Source organism: Triticum urartu, chromosome 5 (genome assembly GCF_003073215.2).
Source record: "Triticum urartu cultivar G1812 chromosome 5, Tu2.1, whole genome shotgun sequence".
Lineage (NCBI taxonomy): Eukaryota > Viridiplantae > Streptophyta > Magnoliopsida > Poales > Poaceae > Triticum > Triticum urartu.
The window spans coordinates 119,266,645-119,293,464 of NC_053026.1; the positions used below are offsets into that span (position 1 = coordinate 119,266,645).

The 26,820-nt window shown below is 44.4% G+C and overlaps 1 protein-coding gene across 1 annotated transcript; it reads left to right on the forward strand.

The window, feature by feature from the left end:
- The first annotated feature begins 23,396 nt into the window (after positions 1-23,396).
- Positions 23,397-25,223, forward strand: LOC125555754 (probable glycerol-3-phosphate acyltransferase 3). Its single transcript, XM_048718609.1, has one exon. The coding sequence runs from the start codon at positions 23,429-23,431 to the stop codon at positions 25,049-25,051; it is 1,623 nt and encodes a 540-aa protein (XP_048574566.1). The 5' UTR covers positions 23,397-23,428; the 3' UTR covers positions 25,052-25,223.
- The last annotated feature ends 1,597 nt before the right edge of the window (positions 25,224-26,820 follow it).

Below are 26,820 nucleotides of genomic sequence, written 5' to 3' on the forward strand. Positions count from 1 at the left end.
GATTCGTGCCAACCCAACAGACACTTTCGGAGATACCTGTAATGTACCTTTATAGCCACCCAGTTACGTTGTGACGTTTGGCACACCCAAAGCACTCCTACGATATCCGGGAGTTGCACAACCTCATGGTCTAAGGAAATGATACTTGACATTAGAAAAGCTTTAGCATACGAACTACATGATCTTGTGCTAGGCTTAGGATTGGGTCTTGTCCATCACATCATTCTCCTAATGATGTGATCTCGTTATCAACGACATCCAATGTCCATGGTCAGGAAACCGTAACCATCTATTGATCGACGAGCTAGTCAACTAGAGGCTTACTAGGGACATGGTGTTGTCTATGTATCCACACATGTATCTGAGTTTCCTATCAATACAATTCTAGCATGGATAATAAACGATTGTCATGAACAAGGAAATATAATAATAACCAATTTATTATTGCCTCTAGGGCATATTTCCAAAAGTCTCCCACTTGCACTAGAGTCAAGAATCCAGTTCACATCGATATGTGATTAACACTCACGGTCACATACCCATGTGACTAACACCCAAAGAGTTCTGGTTTGATCATGTTATGCTTGTGAGAGATGTTATAGTTAATGGGTCTGAATCTTTCAGATCCGTGTGTGCTTTACAAATCTCTATGTCATCTCCCAGATGCCAGCTACCACGTTCTATTTGGAGCTATTCCAAATAACTGTTCTACTATACGAATCCAGTTTACTACTCAGAATAATCTGGATTAGTGTCAAAGTTTGCATCGGCGTAACCCTTTACGATGAACTCTTTTACCACCTCCATAATCGAGAAAATTCCTTAGTCCACTAGTTACTAAGGATAACTTTGACCGCTGTCCTGTGATCCATTCTTGGATCACTCTTGTACCCCTTGACTGACTCATGGCAAGGCACACTTCAGGTGCGGTACATAGCATAGCATACTTAAGAGCCTACGTCTAAAGCATAGGGGACGACCTTCGTCCTTTCTCTCTATTCTGCCGCGGTCAGGTTCGAGTCTTACTCAATGTTCACACCTTATAACACAGCCAAGAACTCCTTCTTTGCCGATCCATTTTAAACTCCTTCAAAATCATGTCAAGGTATGTGCTCATTTGAAAGTACTATTAAGTGTTTTGATCTATCCTTATAGATCTTAATGCTCAATACTCAAGTAGCCTAATCCAGGTTTTCCATTGAAAAACACTTTTCAAATAACTCTGCATGCTTTCTAGAAATTCTACATCATTTCCGATCAACAATATGTTAACAACATATACTCATCGGAAATTCTATAGTGCTCCCACTCACTTCTTTGCAAATACAAGTTTCTCATAAACTATGTATAAACCCAAAATCTTTGATCATCTCATCAAAGCGTACATTCCAACTCCGAGATGCTTACTCCAGTCCTTAGAAGGATTGCTGGAGCTTTGCATACTTGTTAGCATTTTTCCAGGATTGACAAAACCTTCTGGTTGTATCTTATACAACCTTTCCTCAAGAAAATCGTCGAGGAAACAATGTTTTGACATCCTATCTGCATGATTTCATAAATAATGCAGTAACTTCTAACATAATTCCAACAGACTTTTAGCATCGCTACGAGTGAGAAAGTCTCATCGTAGTCAACTCCTTCAACTTGTCAGGAAACATCTTAACGACAAGTCGAGCTTTCTTAATGGTGACATTTACCATCATTGTACGTCTTCCTTTTAAAATCCATCTGTACTCAACAGCCTTACGACCATCGAGCCGTTCTGCCAAAGTCTACACTTTGTTTTCATACATGGATCCTCTCTCAGATTTTATGGCCTCGAGCCATTTTGGAATCCACGCCCACCATCGCTTCTCCATAGCTCGTAGGTTCATTGTTGTCTAGCAACATGACTTCCAAGACAGGATTACATACCACTCTGAAGTAGTACGCATCCTTGTCATCCCACGAGGTTTGGTAGTGACTTGATCTGAAGTTTCATGATCACTATCATAAGCTTCCACTTCAATTGGTGTAGGTGCTACAGGAACAACTCCCTGTGCCCTGCCACACACTAGTTGAAGAGACGGTTCAATAACCTCATCAAGTCTCCACCATCCTCCCGCTCAATTCTTTCGAGAGAAACTTTTCCTCGAGAAAGGACCCGATTCTAGAAACAATCCCTTATTGCTTTCGGATCTGAGATAGGTGGTATACCCAACTGTTTTGGGTGTCCTATGAAGATGCATTTATCCGCTTTGGGTTCGAGCTTATCAGCCTGAAACTTTTTCACATAAGCGTCGCAGCCCCAAACTTTTAAGAAATGACAGCTTAGGTTTCTCTAAACCATAGTTCATATGGTGTCATCTCATCGGAATTACATGGTGCCCTAATTAAAGTGAGTGCGGTTGTATCTAATGCCTAACCCATAAACTATCGTGGTAATTCGATAAGAGACATCATGGTATGCGTCATATCCAATAGGGTGCAGTTATGATGTTCGGACACATCATCACACTATGGTGTTCTAGGCTGTATTAGTTGTGAAACGATTTCCACAATGTCTTAATTCTGTGCCAAACTCGTAATTCAGATATTCATCTCTATGATCATATCATAGATATTTTATCCTCTTGTCACGACGATCTTTCAACTTCACCCTGAAATTACTTGAACCTTTCAATAATTCAGACTCGTGATTCATCAAGTAAATATACTCAACATCTACTCAAATCATCTGTGAAGTAAGAACATAACGATATCCACTACACGCCTCAGCACTCATTGGACTGCACACATCAAAATGTATTACTTCCAACAAGTTGCTCTCTAGTTCCATTTTACTAAAAAAGAGGCTTTCAGTCATCTTGCCCATGTGGTATGATTTGCATGTCTCAAGTGATTCAAAATCAAGTGAGTCCAAACGGTCCATTTGCATGGAGTTTCTTCATGCATATACACCAATAGACATGGTTCGCATGTCTCAAACTTTTCAAAAACGAGTGAGCCCAAAGATCCATCAACATGGAGCTTCTTCATGCATTTTATACCGATATGACTTACGTGGCAGTGCCACAAGTAGGTGGTACTATCATTACTATCTTATATCTTTTGGCATGAACATGTGTATCACTATGATCGGGATGGTATTATTCAAATAAACAGAGTAACCATTATTCTCCTTAAATGAATAATCGTATCGCGATAGACATAATCCAATCATGTCTATGCTCAACGCAAACACCAAATAACAATTATTTAGGTTTTAATACCAATCTCGATGGTAGAGGGACCGTACGATATTTGATCCCTGGTGCTACTAGGAGTACTAGTAAAGTACACATTATAATGCATATCCAATATACTTCTGTCGACCTTGCCAGCCTTCTCATCTACCAAGTATCTAGGGTGGTTCTGCTTCAGTGACTGTTCCCCTTATTACAGAAGCACTTAGTCTAGTGCTTGGGTTCAACTTTGGGTTTCTTCACTAGAGCAGCAGCTGATTTGCCGTTTCATGAAGTATCCCTTCTTGCCCTTTCCCTTCTTGAAACTAGTGGTTTCACCAACCATCAACAATTGATGCTCCTTCTTGATTTCTACTTTTGTGGTGTCAAACATCGCGAATATCTCAAGGATCATCATATATGTCCCTGATATATTATAGTTCATCACGAAGCTCTAGCAGCTTGGTGGTAATGACTTCAGAGAACCATCACTATTTCATCTGGAAGATCAACTCCCACTCGATTCAAGCGATTGTTGTACTCAGACAATCTGAGCACAAGCTCAAGATTGAGCTTTTCTCCCTTATTATGCAGGCTAAGAAAATCGTCGGAGGTCTTATACCTCTTGACGTGGGCACGAGCCTGAAATCCCAATTTCAGTCCTTGGAACATCTCATATGTTCTGCGATGTTTCAAAAACGTCTTTGGTGCCTCAATTCTAAACCATTTAGCATTACGCACTGAACTATCATGTAGTCATCAAAACGTGTATGTCAGATGTTCGCAACATCCACAGACGACGTTCGAGGTTCAGCACACTGAGCGGTGCATTAAGGACATAAGCCTTCTACTGTCTGCATAATTGCTACTATCAACATTCAACTAATTTTTCTCTAGGAACATATCTAAACAGTAGAACTGAAGCGCGAGCTACGACATAATTTGCGAAGACCTTTTGACTATGTTCAGGATAATTAAGTTCATCTTATGAACTCCCACTCAGATAGACATCCCTCTAGTCATCTAAGTGATTACATGATCCGAGTCAACTAGGCCGTGTCCGATCATCACGTGAGACGGACTAGTCAACATCGGTGAACATCTTCATGTTGATCGTATCTACCATACGACTCATGCTCGACCTTTCGGTCTCTTGTGTTCCGAGGCCATGTCTGTACATGCTAGGCTCGTCAAGTCGACCTAAGTGTTTCGCGTGTGTAAATCTGTCTTACACCCGTTGTATGTGAACGTTAGAATCTATCACACTCGATCATCACGTGGTGCTTCGAAACAACGAACTGTCGCAACGGTGCACAGTTAGGGGGAACACTTTCTTGAAATTATTATGAGGGATCATCTTATTTACTACCGTCGTTCTAAGTAAACAAGATGCAAAAACATGATAAACATCACATGCAATCAAATAATAGTGACATGATATGGCCAATATCACATAGCTCCTTTGATCTCCATCTTGGGGCCCCATGATCATCTTGTCACCGGCTTGACACCATGATCTCCATCATCATGATCTCCATCATCGTGTCTCCATGAAGTTGCTCGCCAACTATTACTTCTACTACTAAGGCTACCGGTTAGCAATAAAGTAAAGTAATTACATGGCGTTGTTCAATGACACGCAGGTCATACAATAAATAAAGACAACTCCTATGGCTCCTGCCGGTTGTCATACTCATCGACATGCAAGTCGTGATTCCTATTACAAGAACATGATCAATCTCATACATCACATATCATTCATCACATTCTTCTTGGCCATATCACATCACATAGCATACCCTGCAAAAACAAGTTAGACGTCCTCTAATTGTTGTTTGCATGTTTTACGTGGCTGCTATGGGTTTCTAGCAAGAACGTTTCTTACCTACGCAAAAACTACAACGTGATATACCAATTGCTATTTACCCTTCATAAGGACCCTTTTCATCGAATCCGATTCGACTAAAGTGGGAGAGACAGACACCCGCTAGCCACCTTATGCAACTAGTGCATGTCAATCGGTGGAACCAGTCTCACGTAAGAGTACGTGTAAGGTCGGTCTGGGCCGCTTCATCCCACGATGCCGCCGAATCAAGATAAGACTAGTAACGGCAAGTAAATTGACAATATCGACACCCACAACAACTTGTGTTCTACTCGTGCATAGAAACTACGCATAGACCTAGCTCATGATGCCACTGTTGGGGAACGTAGCAGAAATTCAAAATTTTCCTACGTGTCACCAAGATCTGTCTATGGAGAGACCAGCAACGAAGGGAAGGAGAGTGCATCTACATACCCTTGTAGATCGCTACGCGGAAGCGTTCAAGAGAACGGGGTTGATGGAGTCGTACTCGTCGTGATCCAAATCACCGATGATCCTAGTGCCGAACGGACGGCACCTCCGTGTTCAACACACGTACAGCCCGGTGACGTCTCCCATGCCTTAATCCAGCAAGGAGAGAGGGAGAGGTTGAGGAAGACTCCATCCAGCAGCAGCACGATGGCATGGTGGTGGTGGAGGAGCGTGGTACTCCAGCAGGGCTTCGCCAAGCACTGCAAGAGACGAGGAGGGAGAGGGGTAGGGCTGCGCCAAGAAGGAGAGGAACTCGTGTGTATTGGGCAGCCCAAACCTCAAGTATATATAGGGGAAGGGGAGGGGCTGCACCCCCACCTAGGGTTCCCTCCCTAGGGGTGGAGGCAGCCCCCAGATCCCATCTGGGTGGCGGCCACAAGGGGGAGAGGGGGAGGCGCACCTAGGGTGGGCCTTAGGGCCCATCTGCCCTAGGGTTTGCCCCCTTCCCCTCTTGGAGGCGCCTTGGGCCTTGGTGGGAGGGCGCACCAGCCCACCTGGGGCTGGTCCCCTCCCACACTTGGCCCATGCAGCCCTCCGGGGCTGGTGGCCCCACTTGGTGGACCCCCGGGACCCTCCCGGTGGTCCCAGTACGTCACCGATAAAACCCAAAACTTTTCCGGTGACCAAAACAGGACTTCCCATATATAAATCTTTACCTCCGGACCATTTAGAAACTCCTCATGACGTCCGGGATCTCATCCGGAACTCTGAACAACATTCGGTAACCACGTATATCTATTCCTTATAGCCCTAGCGTCATCGAACCTTAAGTGTGTAGACCCTACGGGTTCGGGAACCATGCAGACATGACCGAGATGACTCTCCGGTCAATAACCAACAGCGGGATCTGGATACCCATGTTGGCTCCCACATGTTCCACGATGATCTCATCGAATGAACCATGATGTCAAGGACTTAATCAATCCCGTATACAATTCCCTTTGTCTAGCGGTACGATACTTGCCCGAGATTCGATCGTTGGTATCCCGATACCTTGTTCAATCTCGTTACTGGCAAGTCTCTTTTACTCGTTCCGTAACACATCATCCCGTGATCAACTCCTTGATCACATTGTGCACATTATGATGATGTCCTACCGAGTGGGCCCAGAGATACCTCTTCGTTTACACAGAGTGACAAATCCCAGTCTCGATTCGTGCCAACCCAACAGACACTTTCGGAGATACCTGTAATGTACCTTTATAGCCACCCAGTTACGTTGTGACGTTTGGCACACCAAAGCACTCCTACGATATCCGGGAGTTGCACAACCTCATGGTCTAAGGAAATGATACTTGACATTAGAAAAGCTTTAGCATACGAACTACATGATCTTGTGCTAGGCTTAGGATTGGGTCTTGTCCATCACATCATTCTCCTAATGATGTGATCTCGTTATCAACGACATCCAATGTCCATGGTCAGGAAACCGTAACCATCTATTGATCGACGAGCTAGTCAACTAGAGGCTTACTAGGGACATGGTGTTGTCTATGTATCCACACATGTATCTGAGTTTCCTATCAATATAATTCTAGCATGGATAATAAACGATTATCATGAACAAGTAAATATAATAATAACCAATTTATTATTGCCTCTAGGGCATATTTCCAACATTGCCTTCCCACCGGAGCTCACCCAGTTGATCTAGCAGCAGAGCACATTGATGCAGTTGCTAGTCTAGAATCAGAATCAGGGGAACAACGACAACAACCCACCACCACCACCACCACCAGTTGATCACTTAGCCCGTTTTCTTAGGCTGAATCCACCGGTGTTCTCTAGTAGCACCGAGCCGATAGTAGCAGATGATTGGCTCCATAAGACAGCAAGGGAGTTGACCACCGCAGGATGCACAAATGCGGAAAAGGTGAAATTTGCCGCACATCAGCTTGAAGGACCCGTGGCATCATGGTGGGAGAATTTCACAGCCACTTTCCCTGTCGACACTGTCATGTGGGACCAGTTTCAGCATGCTTTTCATACTGCCCGTGTTTCAGCAGGAGCTATGGCCATGAAGAAGCGAGAGTTTCGCAACTTGCGCCAAGGAGGAAGGGCAGTTGGTCAGTATGTGGAGGACTTTAGTAAGTTAGCACGTTATGCCCCAGATGACGTAGCTACAGATGCAGCTAAGCAAGAGAAGTTTCTGGAAGGACTGAATGATGAGTTGAGCATGCAATTGATGGTAGCAACCTTCAACAACTACCAAGAGTTGGTAGACCGTGCTCTTATGATTGAAGGGAAGCAGCAGCAAATTGAGACCCGCAAGAGGAAGTATGGACAAGGGAAGTTCAGGAGCTCAGCAGAAGCCACGTTTTACCCCTAGACCGGGAGGAAATTTTCAGCATACCCATGGAGGAGGTAGCTCGCACAATCACAATGGCACCAAGAATGGTAATGGGAATGGAGGAAGCAATGGCCAGAACCGCACCAACCCATCAACCCCAGCCAAGAGAGACCTGAGCCAAGTCACTTGTTTCAGGTGCCAAAAGACCGGACATTATGCTAATGAATGTCCTGAATCCCAGAATGGAAATGGCAATGGAAGCTCTGGGAAGAAGCCGAACCCTTTCAACAGGGGACAGGTGAACCACGTTAACGTGGAGGAGGTTGAAGAGCAGACGGATGCTGTAATCGGTAAGTTTTTGGTTAAGTCATTTACTGCACTCGTTCTTTTCGATACTGGTGCATCGCATTCATACATATCAAGGGGATTTGTGGATAAGTATAATCTGCCCACCAAAGTTCTTAGAACACCTATGTTAGTAAGCTCACCAGGAGCGGAGTATATGGCTAGCCAAGGATGTTTTCAAGTGCCATTGAGTATAGGTAGGCATGTGTTTCCCTCGGATTTAATCATTTTGGAATCACAAGGATTAGATGTAATTCTGGGTATGGATTGGCTGTCGATGTATGGAGGAAACATTGATTGCGCCAGTAAGTCGATCTTGCTTACCACCCCAGAAGGGAGAAGGATCAAGTATGTATCCCGACATGTGCCAAAGAGGACTCAAGTAAATTTTTTAACAGGAGTTGTGCAGGAGGAAGTACCAGTGGTGAAGGATTTCCCTAGTGTATTTCCAAAGGATTTGCCAGGCATGCCACCGGATAGAGATATTGAGTTTTTGATTGAGCTTTTGCCAGGCACAAGGACAATATCAAAGAGACCATATAGGATGCCCGCAAAGGATTTGGTGGAGATTAAGAAGCAGATTAAGGAGTTACTGGATAAAGGATATATTCGCCCAAGTTCTTCGCCTTGGGGATTGCTAGTACTTCTAGTGGAGAAGAAGGATGGATCGTTAAGGATGGTTGTTGATTATCGAGGATTGAATGAAGTAACCATCAAGAACAAGTACCCACTACCAATGATCAATGATATGTTTGATCGATTGCAAGGAGCTAAGGTATTTTCTAAGATCGATCTGCGATCAGGATACCATCAGTTGAAGATTCGAGAACAGGATATACCTAAAACGGCTTTTACCACCAGGTATGGGTTGTACGAGTATACCGTTATGTCATTTGGTCTGACTAACGCACCTGCATATTTTATGAACATGATGAACAAAGTATTCATGGAGTTTTTGGATAAGTTCGTCGTAGTGTTCATTGATGATATCCTGGTATACTCGAAGAACGAAGAGGAGCATAAGGAGCATTTGTGTTTGGTACTTGGTAAGCTCAGAGAACATCAATTATATGCCAAGTTTAGCAAATGTGAGTTTTGGTTGAAGGAAGTTGGATTTCTCGGACACGTTATATCCGGAGAAGGTATAGCAGTAGATCCCACTAAGGTTGATACTGTGACAAATTGGGAAGCCCCAACAACAGTTGCAGAGATCTGAAGTTTTCTTGGACTCGCAAGATACTACCGGAGGTTTATTGAGAATTTCTCAAAGATTGCAAAGCCTGTGATGGAGTTGTTGAAAAAGGATACCAAGTTCATATGGACTAAGGAATGTGAGGCTAGTTTCCAGGAGTTAAAGAAACATTTGGTTACATCACCTGTGTTGATTTTGCCGGATCAGACCAAGGATTATGAGGTGTATTGCGACGCTTCACGTCGAGGACTTGGAGCAGTACTTATGCAGGAAGGAAGAGTTGTTTCATATGCCTCACGACAACTTAAGCCTCATGAGTTAAATTATGCTACGCATGATTTGGAGTTAGCAGTCGTAGTGCATGCATTGAAAACCTGGAGACACTTTCTCATTGGAAACCATTGTGAGGTGTACATGGATCACAAGAGTTTGAAGTATATTTTCATGCAGAAGGAGTTGAATCTCAGGCAAAGGAGATGATTGGAGCTCATCAAGGATTATGACATGAGATTGCATTATCACCCCGGAAAGGCCAACGTAGTAGTTGACACGTTGAGCCATAAAAGTCATGTCAACACCTTAATGACGGGAGATTTACCAAGGGAGTTAGCCGAAAATCTTCGAGAGCTATGTTTGGAAATAGTACCAAGAGGCTATGTAGCAGCATTGGAGATTCAGTCTACTTTGATGGATAAGATCAGAGACGCCCAGAAGACTGACAAGGAGATTGCCTCTATAAAGGAGAAAATGAGCAAAGGAAAAGCTAAGGGATTTCGTGAAGATGAGCATGATACCTTATGGTTTGAAGACCGTGTTTATGTGCCTAATGATTCGGAGATCAGGAAGTTAATTCTGCAAGAGGCCCATGATTCACCATATTCGATTCACCCAGGAAATACCAAGATGTATTTGGATTTGAAGGATACTTTCTGGTGGACCGGAATGAAGAAGGATATTGCGGAGTATGTAGCAGTTTTTGATGTATGTCAAAGAGTAAAAGCTGAGCATCAGAAGCCAGCAGGATTGCTACAGCCATTGCCGATACCCGAATGGAAGTGGGATAAGTTAGGCATGGATTTTATTACAGGTTTACCCAGAACTCGTTCAGGCTATGACTCCATATGGGTTGTAGTCGATCATTTGACAAAGGTAGCTCATTTCATTCCAGTGAAGACTACCTATACCAGTGCAAAGTTGGCAAAGATATACATGACCAGAATCATATGTCTGCATGGAGTTCCAAGGAGCATTGTATCATATAGAGGAACCCAATTTACCTCAAAGTTCTGGAATCAGTTGCATGAAACTTTGGGTACCAGGCTAGAATTCAGTACAGCTTTCCATCCGCAGACAGATGGACAGACCGAGAGAGTCAATCAGATTTTGGAGGATATGCTGAGAGCTTGTGCGCTAGATTACGGATCTAGTTGGGACGAGAATTTGCCATATGCAGAGTTCTCTTACAACAGCAGCTATCAATCCAGTTTGAAGATGGCCCCTTTCGAAGCCTTGTACGGAAGGAGGTGCAGGACCCCATTGTCGTGGGATGAAGTTGGAGACCGCCAGTTGTTTGGACCGGATCTGATTAAGGAGTCTGAACAGAAAGTGAAATTGATTCGCGATAGGCTCAAGGTAGCTCAATCCAGGCAGAAGAGCTACGCAGATTCTAAACGCAAGGAGACAGTTTACGAAGTCGGAGTCCGAGTTTATCTTCGAGTATCTCCACTTCGAGGAGTTAAGCGATTTGGAGTTAAGGGAAAGTTAGCGCCACGTTTTGTAGGCCCATACAAAGTTTTGGAGCGTATGGGAGAAGTAGCCTACAAGTTGGAATTCCCCGAAGGATTGTCAGGAGTTCACGACATGTTCCACGTTTCCCAGTTGAAGAAGTGCCACGCAGAGATGGCTGATATACCGTTGAGAGATACAGTGCCGCTGGAAGCGATTCAGTTGGACAGTGATTTGACCTATGAAGAGAAACCAGTCAAGATTCTAGAATATGCCAGTCGAGTCACCCGCATCAAGGTTATAAAGTTTTGCAAAGTTCAATGGAGCCACCACACGGAGGATGAAGCCACCTGGGAGCGAGAGGAAGAATTGCTGAAGGACCACCCTCACCTATTTTCTAGCCAACCCGAATCTCGAGGGCGAGATACATCTTAAGGGGGATAGGTTTGTAACATCCCAAATTTTCAATTTGGATACACTAGATCATCATTACATATCATATTTTATTGCATTTTGGTTGATCCTAGAAAATTCTACGCAACTCAAGGACCCTCGGAGAGACTTGGGGGTTTCGTTATTTTCATATTTGAGTTTTCTCAAATTTTAAAAATAGGATCATTTGATTTGATTTATTTTATCTTCAATTATTTCTATTATCAAAATATGAGAGAGAGAATAAAATGACTTTCCCAAAATAAAGAAATATTAAGGATTTAATAAAAAATCAAATAAGATTTTATTTTGATTTTATTTGCTATTTTATTTGAATTTAGGAAAAATGCGCGTTTTTCAAAATTGCATTTAGGCCCCAAATAAATGTTCATCCTGTGCGGCTCGATTTTAGAAGCCGGGGAAAATTTATTCGGGATTTTTGGAGTCTGTTTAGTATTCCTTTTGTTTTTTCTTCTGAGCGTAACTATTTTAAAAAAACGCAACCGACTTACCGGGCCGTGTCCGACCTGGACACTTGGCCCGGCCGGCTTTATAAGCCGGGGAGGCCCAGCCGGACCCCCACCAAACCCTAGCCGCCAACCCCACCGCCCTAGCCCGCCGCGCCGCCCGCGGCCGCCGGAGGTTGACCTCGCCGCCACCGGTTTTTTTATCGAAAAACTGATCAGTTTTTCGTCAGTTTTGTTTGGTTTTTTTAGTTCTTTTTTTAATAGATCGGTTTTTCCTGTTTATCTAATTAGCGAGCGTTCGCTCATTCGTTCATTTTAACGAACGCGTTCTTCGATTAGATCCAGTTAACGAACGTCCGTTCGTTAATCTGTTCGTCGTTTTCTTTTTCTCGAATTAAATACGCGATTTTTCTGATCGCGATTCCCGATCCGTTTTTCGTTCTAGTATAACTTTTTGCTCGTTTATTGGAATCAGGCGATTCAAGCGCCTGGAGTTTCGTGTCGAAACCCTCTTCCCATTTAACCAACTCAAACAAGTTTTGCCACTGTAAAAATTGCCCTAGATCCAGAATAGTAAATGAAGCTTGTTTCTTTTGCCGTTTGTCTTTCGTTGCTTCGTTTGATTTGATTCTTTTTGCCAACCGGAGTTCTTAAGTTGAACTTTCTGGCTAGATCTCTTATTTGAGTTTTACCTGTGCATTAGTTGAGTACTTATTGTATGCTTGTTTGTTTGCGATAGAGTACCCGGAGTGCGCCGCTTGCTACTTCGAATCGCTAGGTTTCGCGGATCATCAGCAAGGCAAGTAACACTTTGATCATACCTCCTACTAACCAGTTTTTATTGCATTAGATCAATCCTCACACATTGCATGATTAGGATCTAATTAAATTGTGGGTTTGGGGAGTAGTTGAGGTAGTACCTATTACCTGTTATTATCAAACCTTTGGGAGTTACTTCTACGTTTGCTTATCATGCCATGTTATGCTAGTAGACATGGATTGGGTGAGTGAAATCCATGACAGTTGTGAGATTGTTAAAGTAAAGGTTTATCTAAGGTGGCAACTTAAATACACATCTGGGTGGATTGAGGCACCTGGGTATTCCAGCGATTGCCTGTTTTCTTTTGGACCGCCACCCAGGCTCAAAGGGATCATGAGATTATTCATGCTAGAAACTTCCATGTGCAGCCACAAGCTACTATGGGCTCTAGCATAGTTGATTAAGTCGTGCGAACTCTTACAGTGGTAGACTAGCAGATGTAGGGGAAAGTAGGTGTAAAGGTCTACCCGATCGTAAGGTGCTAGCGCTTCTGAAAGACTATGTCTCAGTCATCCGTTTCTCAAACACCCTCTAGTGCGAGAATCCTAACGGAGGAGATCGAGTCTTGTGGGAAAAAGTGCGCAAACCTCTGCAGAGTGTATAAACTAATCATGGTTAGCCATGTCCCCGGTTATGGACATCTTTAGTATCTAGTACCTAGATTATCATGTGAATCTCATCATGTTACTCTAAAATAATTTTTGTTGGGTTTTGTCTAATGATGATGTTTAATTGGGATTGAGAATGCTATCAACCATTCTCAATGTTTAACAACTACCATGATAGTTAAATAAAATTTATTCCTTTGCAGTAGGGAAAAATTGGCTTTACGCAAAACTGTAACCATAGAGCTTTCCACCAGCCAAATATGCATGTAGTATAGACTTATTCTTCCATTACTCTCTATGTGTTACATTGCCAGCATATTCCATGTGCTGACCCGTTTCGGGCTGCAACGTTAATGTTGCAGACTTTTCAGACGACGATTAAGGTGCTTTTAGGTCGTGGTTCTATACTCAGTGATGCCGTTGGAGTTGATGAACTCACTTATCTTCCAAGCCTTCCGCTGTTATCGTTATTAGATGGTCGTAAGCCATATTTATTGTAATAAGTTCTCTTTTGAGACTCTCGATGTAATAAGTGTTTGGTTGCTACTCTGTTATATATCCTTCAAGTACTGTGTGGTGTCAGCATTACTGATCCAGGGATAACACCTGAGCACAAAGATTGGACCGTTTGAGGTCTGGTCGCTACAACTCTTTGTTAGATCAACAATAATGCATATGAGAGCCACTCAACATTTTAATCGTGGTCTTCTCCTCTCGACCCCCAAAGAACAAGAAAAGAAATAAAACTATTTACACAGGAAAGCTCCCAAGAAGCAAAAAAGAAGAACGAGAAATCTTTTGGGGTTTTCTTTTTAATTACTACCACTACAGGAATGGAAAGTAAACTAGCTAAAAAGCTACAACTAATTTTTTTTGGTTTTTTTATTAAGGTTTATCAAACACACAAGAAGAAAGCATAAAAGGGAAATAAACTAGCATGGATATTACAATGAAAAAGTATGAGCACCGACAACTAGCATGAGTTTACGAATAGGAATGTAATGTCGGTGAGAGATACGTACTCCCCCGAGCTTAGGATTTTGGCCTAAATTGGTCTATGGCCACGGTTGGCCTAGCGGATATCCAAAGTTATAGTTGGGGTCGCACTGAGATGCAGCGGCAATTGCCTAATGAGCTGCAGCTTGGAGGCGAGCTGTCTCTGCCCTCCTCTCGTACTCGGTCGCCTCCTCCCTGGTTACAACATATCTCCCCTTTGCCTCAAAGTCAAAGAAAGTAGGAGCAGGGAGAGCGACGTGATAGGTGCGTTGTCTGTCAAAGATTAGTCGGTACTGGAGGAACTGATCATTCCTTTCAACAAACTGATGACGAACCATAGCATCATAATCTAGATAAGAAGGAGGCAACTCAATATCATATCCACGTATGGGTATCTCAAGAAATTAGCTATACAAGTTGCATAAATTCCACCAAAGAAATCTACATGAATACGATTATTATGCAACCTACGTGCAACAATAGCCCCCAAGTTGTATTGTTTATCTCCTAAAAGAGCGCTCCTGAGAACGCTGAGATCAGGTACACACATGTGACATGCTTCATCTTTACCGTTTATGCACCTTCCTATGAAGAGAGCAAAATAATGTATAGCAGGAAAATGAATGCTCCCTATGGTGGCTTGTGTTACATCTCTAGATTCCCCCACAGTTATACTAGCAAGAAAATCTCTAAATTTAGATTTGCGAGGTTCACTAACATCACCCCACTGTGGAAGTTTACAAGCAGTGGTAAAATCTTCTAAGTCCATTGTATAAGATTTATCATAAAGATCAAACAGGACAGTGTGAGAATTACATGAAGATGAAAATTTGAACCTTCTCACAAAGGAATCAGTTAGATGATAGTATTGGCGGCACTTATCTGCCTCGAAGCTCTCCAGATTAGCATTACGCACATATGCATCAAATTCCTCTTTAATTCCTTCTTGGAACATGAAGTCCTCTGACGGCCATTCACAACGCCACACTTGAGCGTCTCTTGGTGGTTCCTCGTCCGCATCGCGTATTGCGGGCATGGGTCCTTGCTTCCTTGAAGAACCACCTTGGTACATTTTCCTGAATATATTTCTTCCTCTGAAAAATTTCTAAAATTTTTATTAACTCAAAATAAGAGTGAACCATACTCAACAAAATTGATAACAACTACTCCTACAAGTGCCTAGAGGCTATATCATGCATTAAAACTACTTTTGACCATATAAATTTGACATGCAAGCTCAAGAACAGGGTCACCTAAGCAGCAAAAATTTGCAATGAATAAAGCACTAGAAAAAAAACTAATTGGACCAATGGAGGAGTCACATACCAAAGAACAATCCCCCAAAGCAGTTTTGTGAATGGAGCTTAGAGCTAGGAGATCGAAAATGGCAGCAAGATGAGCTTGCACTCGAGTTTGAGCTGGTTGGTGATTTTTGTGGGAGGAAGAAGGAGTGTGTGGTAGCTGGAATAAGTGGAGGGGAGCCACCATGGGCCCATGAGGCAGGGGGCGCGCCCAGGGGGTGGGAGCGCCCTGGACCCTCGTGGCCAGGTGCTTGCTCCCCCTGCTGTGTTCTCAGTGCCAAATATTCTCAAATATTCTAGAAAAAATCATATTTAATTTTCAGGGCATTTGGAGAACTTTTATTTTCGGGGTATTTTTTATTGCATGGATAATTCAGAAAACAGACAGAAAAATACTATTTTTGCTTTATTTAATATAAATACAGAAAGTAAAAGGAGGGTACACAGAGTTGTGTTTTCAAAATTCACCCATCTCATGCTCATCAAAAGGTATTCACTAACAAGGTTGATCAGGTCTTGTTAACAAACTCATTTCGAGTAACATGAAACCGGAGAAATTTCGAATAACACTATGTTACCTCAACGGGGATATGCACGTCCCAATAATAAGAATATCATATTTCTTCTTGACAGTAGGTAGAGGAAATTCAAAACCTCCAAAAATAATCGATGGAATTTTTCCAATAGAATTGATACTGTGGACTTGAGGTTGTTTCCTCGGAAAGTGTACCATATGCTCATTACCATTAACATGAAAAGTGACATTGCCTTTGGTGCAATCAATAACAGCCCCTACAGTATTCAAAAAGGGTCTTCCAAGAATAATAGACATATTATCGTCCTCGGGAATATCAAGGATAACAAAGTCTGTTAAAATAGTAATGTTTGCAACCACAACAGGCACATCCTCACAAATACCGACATGTATAGCAGTTGATTTGTCAGTCATTTGCAAAGATATTTCAGTAGGTGTCAACTTATTCAAATCAAGTCTACGATATAAATAGAGAGGCATAACACTAACACCGGCTCCAAGATCACATAAAGCAGTTTTAACATAGTTTCTTTTAATGGAGCATGGTATAGTTGGTACTCCTGGATCTCCAAGTTTCTTTGGTATTCCACCCTTAAAGGTATAATTAGCAAGCATGGTGGAAATTTTAGCTTTCGGTATCTTTCTTTTATTAGTAACAATATCCTTCATATATATAGCATAAGGATTCATTTTAAGCATATCAGTCAAACGCATACGCAAAAAGATAGGTCTAATCATTTCAACAAAGCGCTCAAAATCCTCATCATCCTTTTTCTTGGATGGTTTAGGAGGAAAAGGCATGGGTTTCTGAACCCATGGTTCTCTTTCTTTACCGTGCTTCCTAGCAACAAAGTCTCTCTTATCATAACGCTGATTCTTTGATTGTGGGTTATCAAGATCAACAACAGGTTCAATCTCTACATCATTATCATTGCTCGGTTGAGCATCAACATGAACATCATCATTAACATTATCACTAGGTTCATGTTCATTACCAGATTGTGTTTCAGCATCAGAGATAGAAATATTATTGGGATTCTCAGGTGTGTCAATAACAGGTTCACTAGAAGCATGTAAAGTCCTATCATTTTTCTTTCTCTTTCTTTTAGAAGGACTAGGTGCATCAACATTAGTTCTCTGAGAATCTTGCTCAATTCTCTTAGGGTGGCCCTCAGGATACAAAGGTTCCTGAGTCACTTTACCTCCTCTAGTTGCAACTCTAACAGCAAAGTCATTGTTTTTACTATTCAATTCATTGAGCAAATCATTCTGAGCTTTAAGTACTTGTTCTACTTGAGTGGTAACCATGGAAGCATGTTTACTAATAAGTTTAAGTTCACCTTTAACATTAGCCATATAATCACTCAAGTGTTTAATCATGTAAGCATTATGTTTCAATTGTCTACTAACATAAGCATTAAAATCTTCTTGCTTAACCATAAAGTTATCAAATTCATCCAAACATTGGCTAGCAAACTTAGCAGGAGGGATTTCAGCTTTATCATATCTATAGATAGAATTTACCTTTACTACATGTGTCGGGTTATCAAGACCGTGTGTTTCTTCTATAGGTGATGAATTAAGACCATGTATTTCTTCAATAGGAGGTAAATTCTTAACATCTTCAGCTTTAATACCTTTTTCTTTCATAGATTTCTTTGCCTCTTGCATATCTTCAGGACTGAGAAATAGAATACCCCTTTTCTTCGGAGTTGGCTTAGGAGTTGGTTCAGGAAGTGTCCAATTATTTTCATTAGTCAACATATTATTCAATAGAATTTCAGCTTCATCAACAGTTCTTTCCCTGAAAACACAACCACCACAACTATCCAGGTGATCTCTGGAAGCATCGGTTAGTCCATTATAAAAGATATCAAGTATTTCATTTTTCTTGAGAGGATGATCAGGCAAAGCATTAAGTAATTGGAGAAGCCTCCCCCAAGCTTGTGGGAGACTCTCTTCTTCAATTTGCACAAAATTATATATTTCCCTTAAAGCAGCTTGTTTCTTATGAGCAGGGAAATATTTAGCAGAGAAGTAATAAATCATATCCTGGGGACTACGCACACAACTAGGATCAAGAGAATTAAACCATATCTTAGCATCACCCTTTAATGAGAATGAAAATATTTTAAGGATATAGTAGTAGCGAGTTTTCTCATCATTGGTGAATAGGGTGGCTATATCATTTAATTTAGTAAGATGTGCCACAACAGTTTCAGATTCATAACCATAGAAAGGATCAGATTCAACCAAAGTAATTATATCAGGATCAATAGAGAATTCATAATCCTTATCAGTAACAAAAATGGGTGAAGTAGCATAAGCAGGATCATATTTCATTCTAGCATTCAGAGATTTTTGTTTCAGCTTAGCTAATAGTTTCTTAAGATCACTCCTATCATTGCAGGCAAGAAAGTCTCTAGCAGTTTCTTCATCCATAACATAACCCTCAGGAACAACAGGCAATTCATATCTAGGGGGAGAATCTTCATCGTCACTTTCATCAATATTATCAGTTTCAATAATTTCATTCTCTCTAGCCCTAGCAAGTTGTTCATCAAGAAATTCACCTAGTGGCACAATATCATCAAGCATAGAAGTAGTTTCATCATAAGTATCATGCATAGCAGAAGTGGCATCATCAATAACATGCGACATATCAGAATTAATAGCAGAAGCAGGTTTAGGTGTCGCAAGCTTACTCAAAACAGAAGGTGAATCAAGTGCAGAGCTAGATGGCAGTTCCTTGCCTCCCCTCGTAGTTGAGGGAAAATCTTAGTTCTTTGATCTTTCAAGTTCTTCACAATGATAAGCAGATATAAATCCCAAGTGACTCAAATAATAGAGCTATGCTCACCGGCAACGACGCTAGAAAATAGTCTTGATAACCCACAAGTATAGGGGATCGCAACAGTTTTCGAGGGTAGAGTATTCCACCAAAATTTATTGATTCGACACAAGGGGAGCCAAAGAATATTCTCAAGTATTAGCAGCTGAGTTGTAAATTCAACCACACCTGGAAACTTAATATCTACAGCAAGGTATTTAGTAGCAAAGTAATATGATAGTAGTGGTAACGATAACAAAAGTAACGGTAGCAAAAGTAATATTTTTGGGTTTTCTAGTGATTGTAATAGCAGCAGCGGAAAAGTAAATAAGCGAAGAACAATATATGAAAAGCTCGTAGGCAATGGATCGGTGATGGAGAATTATGCCGGATGTGATCGATCATGTAACAGTCATAACCTAGGGTGACACAGAACTAGCTCTAGTTCATCAATGTAATGTAGGCATGTATTCTGAATATAGTCATGTGTGCTTATGTAAAAGAACTTGCATGACATCTTTTGTCCTACCCTCCCGTGGCAGCGGGGTCCTAATGGAAACTAAGGGATATTAAGGCCTCCTTTTAATAGAGTACCAGACCAAAGCATTAACACATAGTGAATACATGAACTCCTCAAACTACGGTCATCACCGGGAGTGGTCCCGATTATTGTCACTTCGGGGTTGCCGGATCATAACACATAGTAGGTGACTGTAGACTTGCAAGATAGGATCAAGAACTCACATATATTCATGAAAACATAATAGGTTCAGATCTGAAATCATGGCACTCGGGCCCTAGTGACAAGCATTAAGCATAGCAAAGTCATAGCAACATCAATCTCAGAACATAGTGGATACTAGGGATCAAACCCTAACAAAACTAACTCGATTACATGATAAATCTCATCCAACCCATCACCGTCTAGCAAGCCTACGATGGAATTACTCACGCACGGCGGTGGGCATCATGAAATTGGTGATGGAGGAAGGTTGATGATGACAATGGCGACGGATTCCCCTCTCCGGAGCCCCGAACGGACTCCAGATCAGCCCTCCTGAGAGAGTTTAGGGCTTGACGGCGGCACCGTATCGTAAAACGCGATGAATCCTTCTCTCTGATTTTTTTCTCCCCGAACACGAATATATAGAGTTGGAGTTGAGGTCGGTGGAGCATCAGGGGGGCCACGAGGCAAGGGGGCGCGCCCAGGGGGTAGGGCACGCCCCCCACCCTCGTGGACAGGTGGAGGCCCCCTGACGTGGATTCTTCTTCCAGTATTTTTTATATATTCCAAAATAATTCTCCATTGATTTTCAGGTCATTCCGAGAACTTTTATTTCTGCTGCACAAAAATAACACCATGGCAATTCTACTGAAAATAGCGTCAGTCCGGGTTAGTTCCATTCAAATCATGCAAGTTAGAGTCCAAAGCAAGGGCAAAAGTGTTTGGAAAAGTAGATACGATGGAGACGTATCAGGGATCGGGACCCTACCCCCTCAATCACCTGTAGCCGAGCGCCCCGGCCCGACCTCTTTCGCGCCCACAGTCACATCCTCCAATGGACGAGTGATGACCCACAAGCCTAGGGGATCTATCATAGTCGTTTCGATAAGTAAGAGTGTCGAACCAATGAGGAACACAAGGAAATGACAAGCGGTTTTCAGCAAGGTATTCTCTGCAAGCACTGAAATTATGAGTAACAGATAGTTTTGTGAAAAGATAAATCGTAACAGGTAACAAGTAATGAAAGTAAACAAGGTGCAGCAAGGTGGCCCAATCCTTTTCGTAGCAAAGGACAAGCCTGTATGAACTCTGATATAAAACAAAGCGCTCCCGAGGACACATGGGAATTGTTGTCAAGTTAGTTTTCATCATGCTCATATGGTTCGCGTTCGTTACTTTGATAATTTGATATGTGGGTGGACCGGTGCTTGGGTGCTGCCCTTCCTTGGACAAGCCTCCCACTTATGATTAACCCCTCTCGCAAGCATCCGCAACTATAAAAGAAGAAGAATTAAGGTAAACCTAACCATAGCATGAAGCATATGGATCCAAATCAGCCCCTTACGAAGCAACGCATAATCTTGGGTTTAAGCTTCTGTCACTCTAGCAACCCATCATCTACTTATTACTTCCCAATGCCTTCCCCTAGGCCCAAATCATGGTGAAGTGTCATGTAGTCGACGTTCACATAACACCACTAGAGGAGAGACAACATACATTTCATCAAAATATCGAACGAATACCAAATTCACATGATTACTTATAACAAGACTTCTCCCATGTCCTCAGGAACAAATGTAACTACTGACAAAGTATATTCATGTTCATAATAAGAGGAGTATTAATTATCATTAAGGATCTGAACATATGATCTTCCACCAAATAAACCAACTAGCATCAACAACAAGGAGTAATCAACACTACTAGCAACCCACAGGTACCAATCTGAGGTTTTGAGACAAAGATCGGATACAAGAGATGAACTAGGGTTTGAGAGGAGATGGTGCTGGTGAAGATGTTGATGGAGATTGACCCCCTCTAGATGAGAGGATCGTTCGTGATGACGATGGCTTCGGTTTCCCCCTCCCGGAAGGAAGTTTCCCCGGCAGAACAGCTCCGTCGGAGCCCTAGATTAATTCTGCCCAGGTTCCGCTTCGGGACGCCGGCGCTTCGTCTCGAAGCTTCCTTCTTATTTTTTTTAGGTCAAAACACACCATGTAGCAGAAGATGGGCATTGGAGGCCTGCCAGGGGGCCCACAAGGACGGGGGGGCCTCCACCCTTGTGGCTGGCTGGTGGCCCCCCTCTGGTGCTTTCTTCGTCTAATATTTTTTATATATTCCAAAAATATTCTGCGTGAAGTTTCAGGACTTTTGGAGTTGTGCAGAATAGATCTTTAATATTTGCTCCTTTTCCCGTCCAGAATTCCAGCTGCGGGCATTCTCTCTCTTCATGTAAACCTTATAAAATAAGAGAGAAAAGACATAAATATTGTGATATAATGTGTAATACCAGAAACCACCTCCTAATCAGAACCAGCCTCCTCCCTAGCATGGTTCGCATCAGAAGCCATGGCCATCACGCGTGCATGCCCCTCAGCCACTCGAGTATGAATTAGGCCCCTCTTCGTCACACTTTCCGCGACAACAGCCTAGGCCAACTCCTGTGCCCCAAAGCTTTCCAACCTCTCCAAAGGGAGCCTTGCTCGGGACTCCAAATAACATGACTACTTGAGGCCACTTTCAACAAGTTTGCATTAGACGTAAGAGCCAAAACTTTAAATGTTGGCATAGATCACGTAATGGGCTTAGGAAATATACCTTCGAGGCCTTGTGTCGCCTTAAGGTTCATTGCCCTCTCCATCATACCCGAACCCGACGTGATGACCGACATCACACTCTCCCTAGAAGGTAGAAGCCGTGATTGGCGAGGTGGGGTCCTGCACACCCTCCGCCGCCTTCTCATTCTTCTCCCCCCACTTGAGTCCCAGCATCCCCTTGAACGTCCCCCAAACATTTTTCCATGGGGAGCATATTTTCGATGAAGGTCTCCCCATCGAACTAGTCCAGGAGTGCCATAGAGTTCCACGGTCTTGTCAGTAACATGGACATTTCCAAACCCTTTAGGTGTCGTGGAGAGCATAAGGGTGAGACTGCGCGACGAGTATACCTGAGCGAGTTGGAACTTGGAAGGATGGGAAATTTTAAGGGTTTTGGAGTTTGATCTTTGAGCATGTAGTAACAAATATTTCCTCTCATATCGTCGAAGATCTCTTTTTGATAGTATCAACTAATGGCCTCGAAGTGACACTTATTGCCAAAATGGAATTAACAAACAGTGCCCTCGCCAAAAAATATACAAATAATAGTTAATGAACAGACTGTCTGTCTGCTAGCAAAATTCATGGAAAGGTTTATTAGGAGGGTGTTTGTTTCCAGGGACTTATTGGTCTAGGGACTTAAATAAGTCCCTATAAGTCCCATCTAAACCAAACGGGAGGGACTTATAGGGACTTAAAGTGGGCATTTGGGACTTATGAAATAAGACTCTCAATGAGGGACTTATAGGGACTTATAGTTGTAATATGGTCTTATAGAGACTTATAAGTCCCAGAAACCAAACAGATAGGGACTTTTTAGGGACTTAGGACTTATAAATTAAGACTAAAAAAAATCCTAAGACTTATGAACTAAACAGAGCCTAGGCACGCACCAGGGCGCCGTGGCAAGCCACCCCACATTATTAGGCTTGCACCATGACGACGATGTGCCGCGGTGGTATATATAAGACGGCGACAACTACATCTAGCTGCATGGTTGAGGAGAAATGGCGGGAGCCCACAAGTTCATCTTCCCCAACTTCCTCTCGCTCTTCTTCCATGGTGGCTGTGGGGCCGCATTGCCACCACCGCACCCCTCTGACGTCCTTGTCCACAAGCGGGCGCCACCCTCGGCTCGGCTCACCGACGCAACCGCGCTGGTCGTCGACGTCGACGGCGGCTTGCTCCTCTCCTCGGGCTCCCTCTTCCCCTACTTCATGCTGGTCGCCATCGAGGCCGGCGGCTTGCTCAGGGGCCTCCTCCTGCTCCTCCTCTACCCTTTCATCGCCTGCATCGGCGGCGACGTGGCCATCAGGGCTATGGCCTTCGTCGCCTTCTGCGGGCTCCGCGCCACGAGGTTCCGCGCTGGCCGCGCCGTGTTGCCGCGGTGGCTCCTGGAGGACGTCGGTCTCGAGGCGTTCGACGCCGTGCGGCGGCGGTGGTCCTCTGGCGCTGCCGGTAGGAGGGCGGCGGTGGTGTGGGCCAGCAGGATGCCGAGGGTGATGGTGGAGCCGTTCTTGAAAGATTACCTGGAGGCCGACGTGGCCGATGTCGTCGCGGCGAGGGAGATGAAGGTGCTGTGGGGGCTCTATACCGGCCTCATGGAGGAAGGGGGCGGCGAGGCGGCGTCCGAGGCAAGGAAGAAGATCATGGAGGGCGCCTTCGGCGATGATGTCGTGGGCTTCTCCGGAGGATCCATGGAATTTCTTTGCAACAACACTCTGTCTTCCTCGTGCAAGGAGGTGTACGTGGTGAGCGCCGAGGAGAAGAGCAAGTGGCGGCCATTGCCGCGGGACGAGTACCCGAGGCCGCTCGTCTTCCACGACGGCCGCCTCGCCTTCCTTCCGACGCCGCTCGCTACCGTCGCCATGCTCGTGTGGCTCCCATTGGGCGCCGCTCTCGCCGTGGCCCGCATCGCCGTCGCGATGACGCTCCCATACAAGTACGCCACGCCGATCCTCGCCGCCACAGGCCAGTCGTGGCGCCTCCGCGGCTCGCTGCCGCCGCCGCCGTCGTCGCGCGGGCAGCTCTACGTGTGCAACCACCGGACGCTCATCGACCCCGTGTACGTGTCCATCGCGCTGGACCGCCCCGTGCGCGCCGTGTCCTACAGCCTGAGCCGGCTCTCGGAGCTCATCTCCCCCATCGGCCGCACCGTGCACCTCGCCAGGGACCGCGCCCACGACGGCGCCGCCATGGCGCGCCTCCTGGCCGGGGGAGCGCACGTCGTGGTCTGCCCCGAGGGCACCACCTGCCGCGAGCCGTACCTGCTCCGCTTCAGCCCGCTGTTCGCCGAGCTCAGCGGCGACGGCGTCGTGCCCGTGGCGCTCGCCGTCGAGACGGCCATGTTCCATGGCACCACGGCAGGCGGCTGGAAGTCCATGGACGCGCTCTACTACCTGGCCAACCCAAGGATGTGCTACACCGTGGAGTTCCTCGGCAGGGTCGACACGTCGCCCGTCAGGGACGGCGGCGCCGCGAGCACGGACGTGGCCAACCGCGTGCAGCGGCTGATGGCGGCGTCGCTCGGGTACGAGTGCACCATGCTCACCAGGAAGGACAAGTATCTCATGCTCGCCGGCAACGACGGCGTGGTGCGCGCAAAGGGGGCAGCGTGCCAGTGGCCGTGACGGAAAAGAATTACTCTAGATGCAAGCGTCGGAAAAAAAAGAAAAAGAAAATAGAGGGAGTCAGGACAAATTTGATTTGAGATCGAGAGTTTGCTACAGCATATGTACTCTGTAGCCTCTGTTAAAGATATATACTAGTATATACTCTTTAAAGTTTTTGCACATCCTTCAACGCCGCATTACCTTTTCCATATGAGAATAGGGTTCTTTGGCCCTGGCAAAAATATATACTCCTTATATTTTGAAACTCATACATAAATTCATATATACGCAGATACACTTACTCCTATAAAAGCTCCCATCCACACCCTAATTCTATAAGTGTTTGCGAGAAACTGACGCACATTACCAGATGACTTGAAATAAATTTAGGAAAAATGCGAACATTGGTGTCAAGTCTAAGACTTCACCACTGTCCTCCTAACCACTCAATCACATATTGGTTCACTCTATATTTTAGAATTGAGAGAGTATATATATCATGAAAGAAATGACACAAATAATCTCCCTACATTATGTTCACTAGGTAGTATTAGAGCATCTCCAAAAGTCCCTACATGTACATTATGTTCATCCATTACATCACCACCAAAAGTTAGCACTAAACCCTAGCCTAGCTACAAAACTCATCTGTACTAAACCCTAGCTAAAAGAAAGGGCTCGGCGATGAACGCTACAATAGCCGCGGCCATCACCACATCGGTGGGGGCCATGTGGCGGTTCTGTGGCAGCCTCGAGATCGGAGTGGGAGATGACCACAACCAACATCACCTACTCCTCGGCATCTGCCCGAGACGGGGAAGCCTATCAGCGAGGGGAGTGTGAAGGGAGCGGCGTTCACGATCTCAGAGCAGGGTAACGACCGCGACCATCATTGCCTCCTCCTCGGTTTCGTTGGTCGGCACCAGGGACATGGGCCAAGGGAGGGTAGCGGGTCGTCGTTCGGGAAGAGGGCCTGGATGACTAGCGACCAGAGTCGCCCTCCATTAGCGGCGGTTGAAAGCTGCCTTCTTCCTCGTCTGAGTCATCATGTGTCGTCATGACAACATGAGGTGGGGACGCGCAGGGGCCCCTATGGTGGGACGGCTCGCCATCGTCTAGTGGAGATCGAATACGACGAGGCTAGCCAATGTCATTGGACCGAGGTGCGTGATCACATGAAGGGACCAAAGGGTTGTTTGGTTGCTGCCCCCATTCCTCGCCAATCGTGGGCTGACCAAAAAACTAGCAAAGGATCCGCGTGCACTGGTTTCACCAATTTGTTGGCGTGAAATCAATTGGAGGGTGGGTGGACGGGCTGAGCATGCCAAAAAATAGGAGCTAATCCAAACATATGCCCACGTCTCAGTCAACGCCAATGTTTTGGCTTGGCAGGTGAGGGCAGCGATCCAAATGTCCCCCAAGTACGAGTGCTGTTACCGTTGGCGCGAGTGATTGTCGATCATCCAAAGAAGCTAGATGTCACGGTGGGGTCCGAGCAGGTCCTCGCAACTGTGGCAAGGCATCATGAGAAACGACCGGTGGGGTTTGTAGATTGGACTTCTGGGATCGTAGTGCAGAGTGAACCGGGGCACGAAGAAGAGAGCGAGGCAAGAGAAAGTATGAAAAGGCCCTTTTATGGAGGTGAGGTCGGTGCGGGGTTACACCACTAAATCAAAAAAAAATGTGACTACAATACCAAACAAACTTGCATACATGGCTGCTTGCATTTTCGCTACAAGACAAGTTGTGGCTGCTTGCATTTTTGCTATAAGACAAGTTTAGGTCAT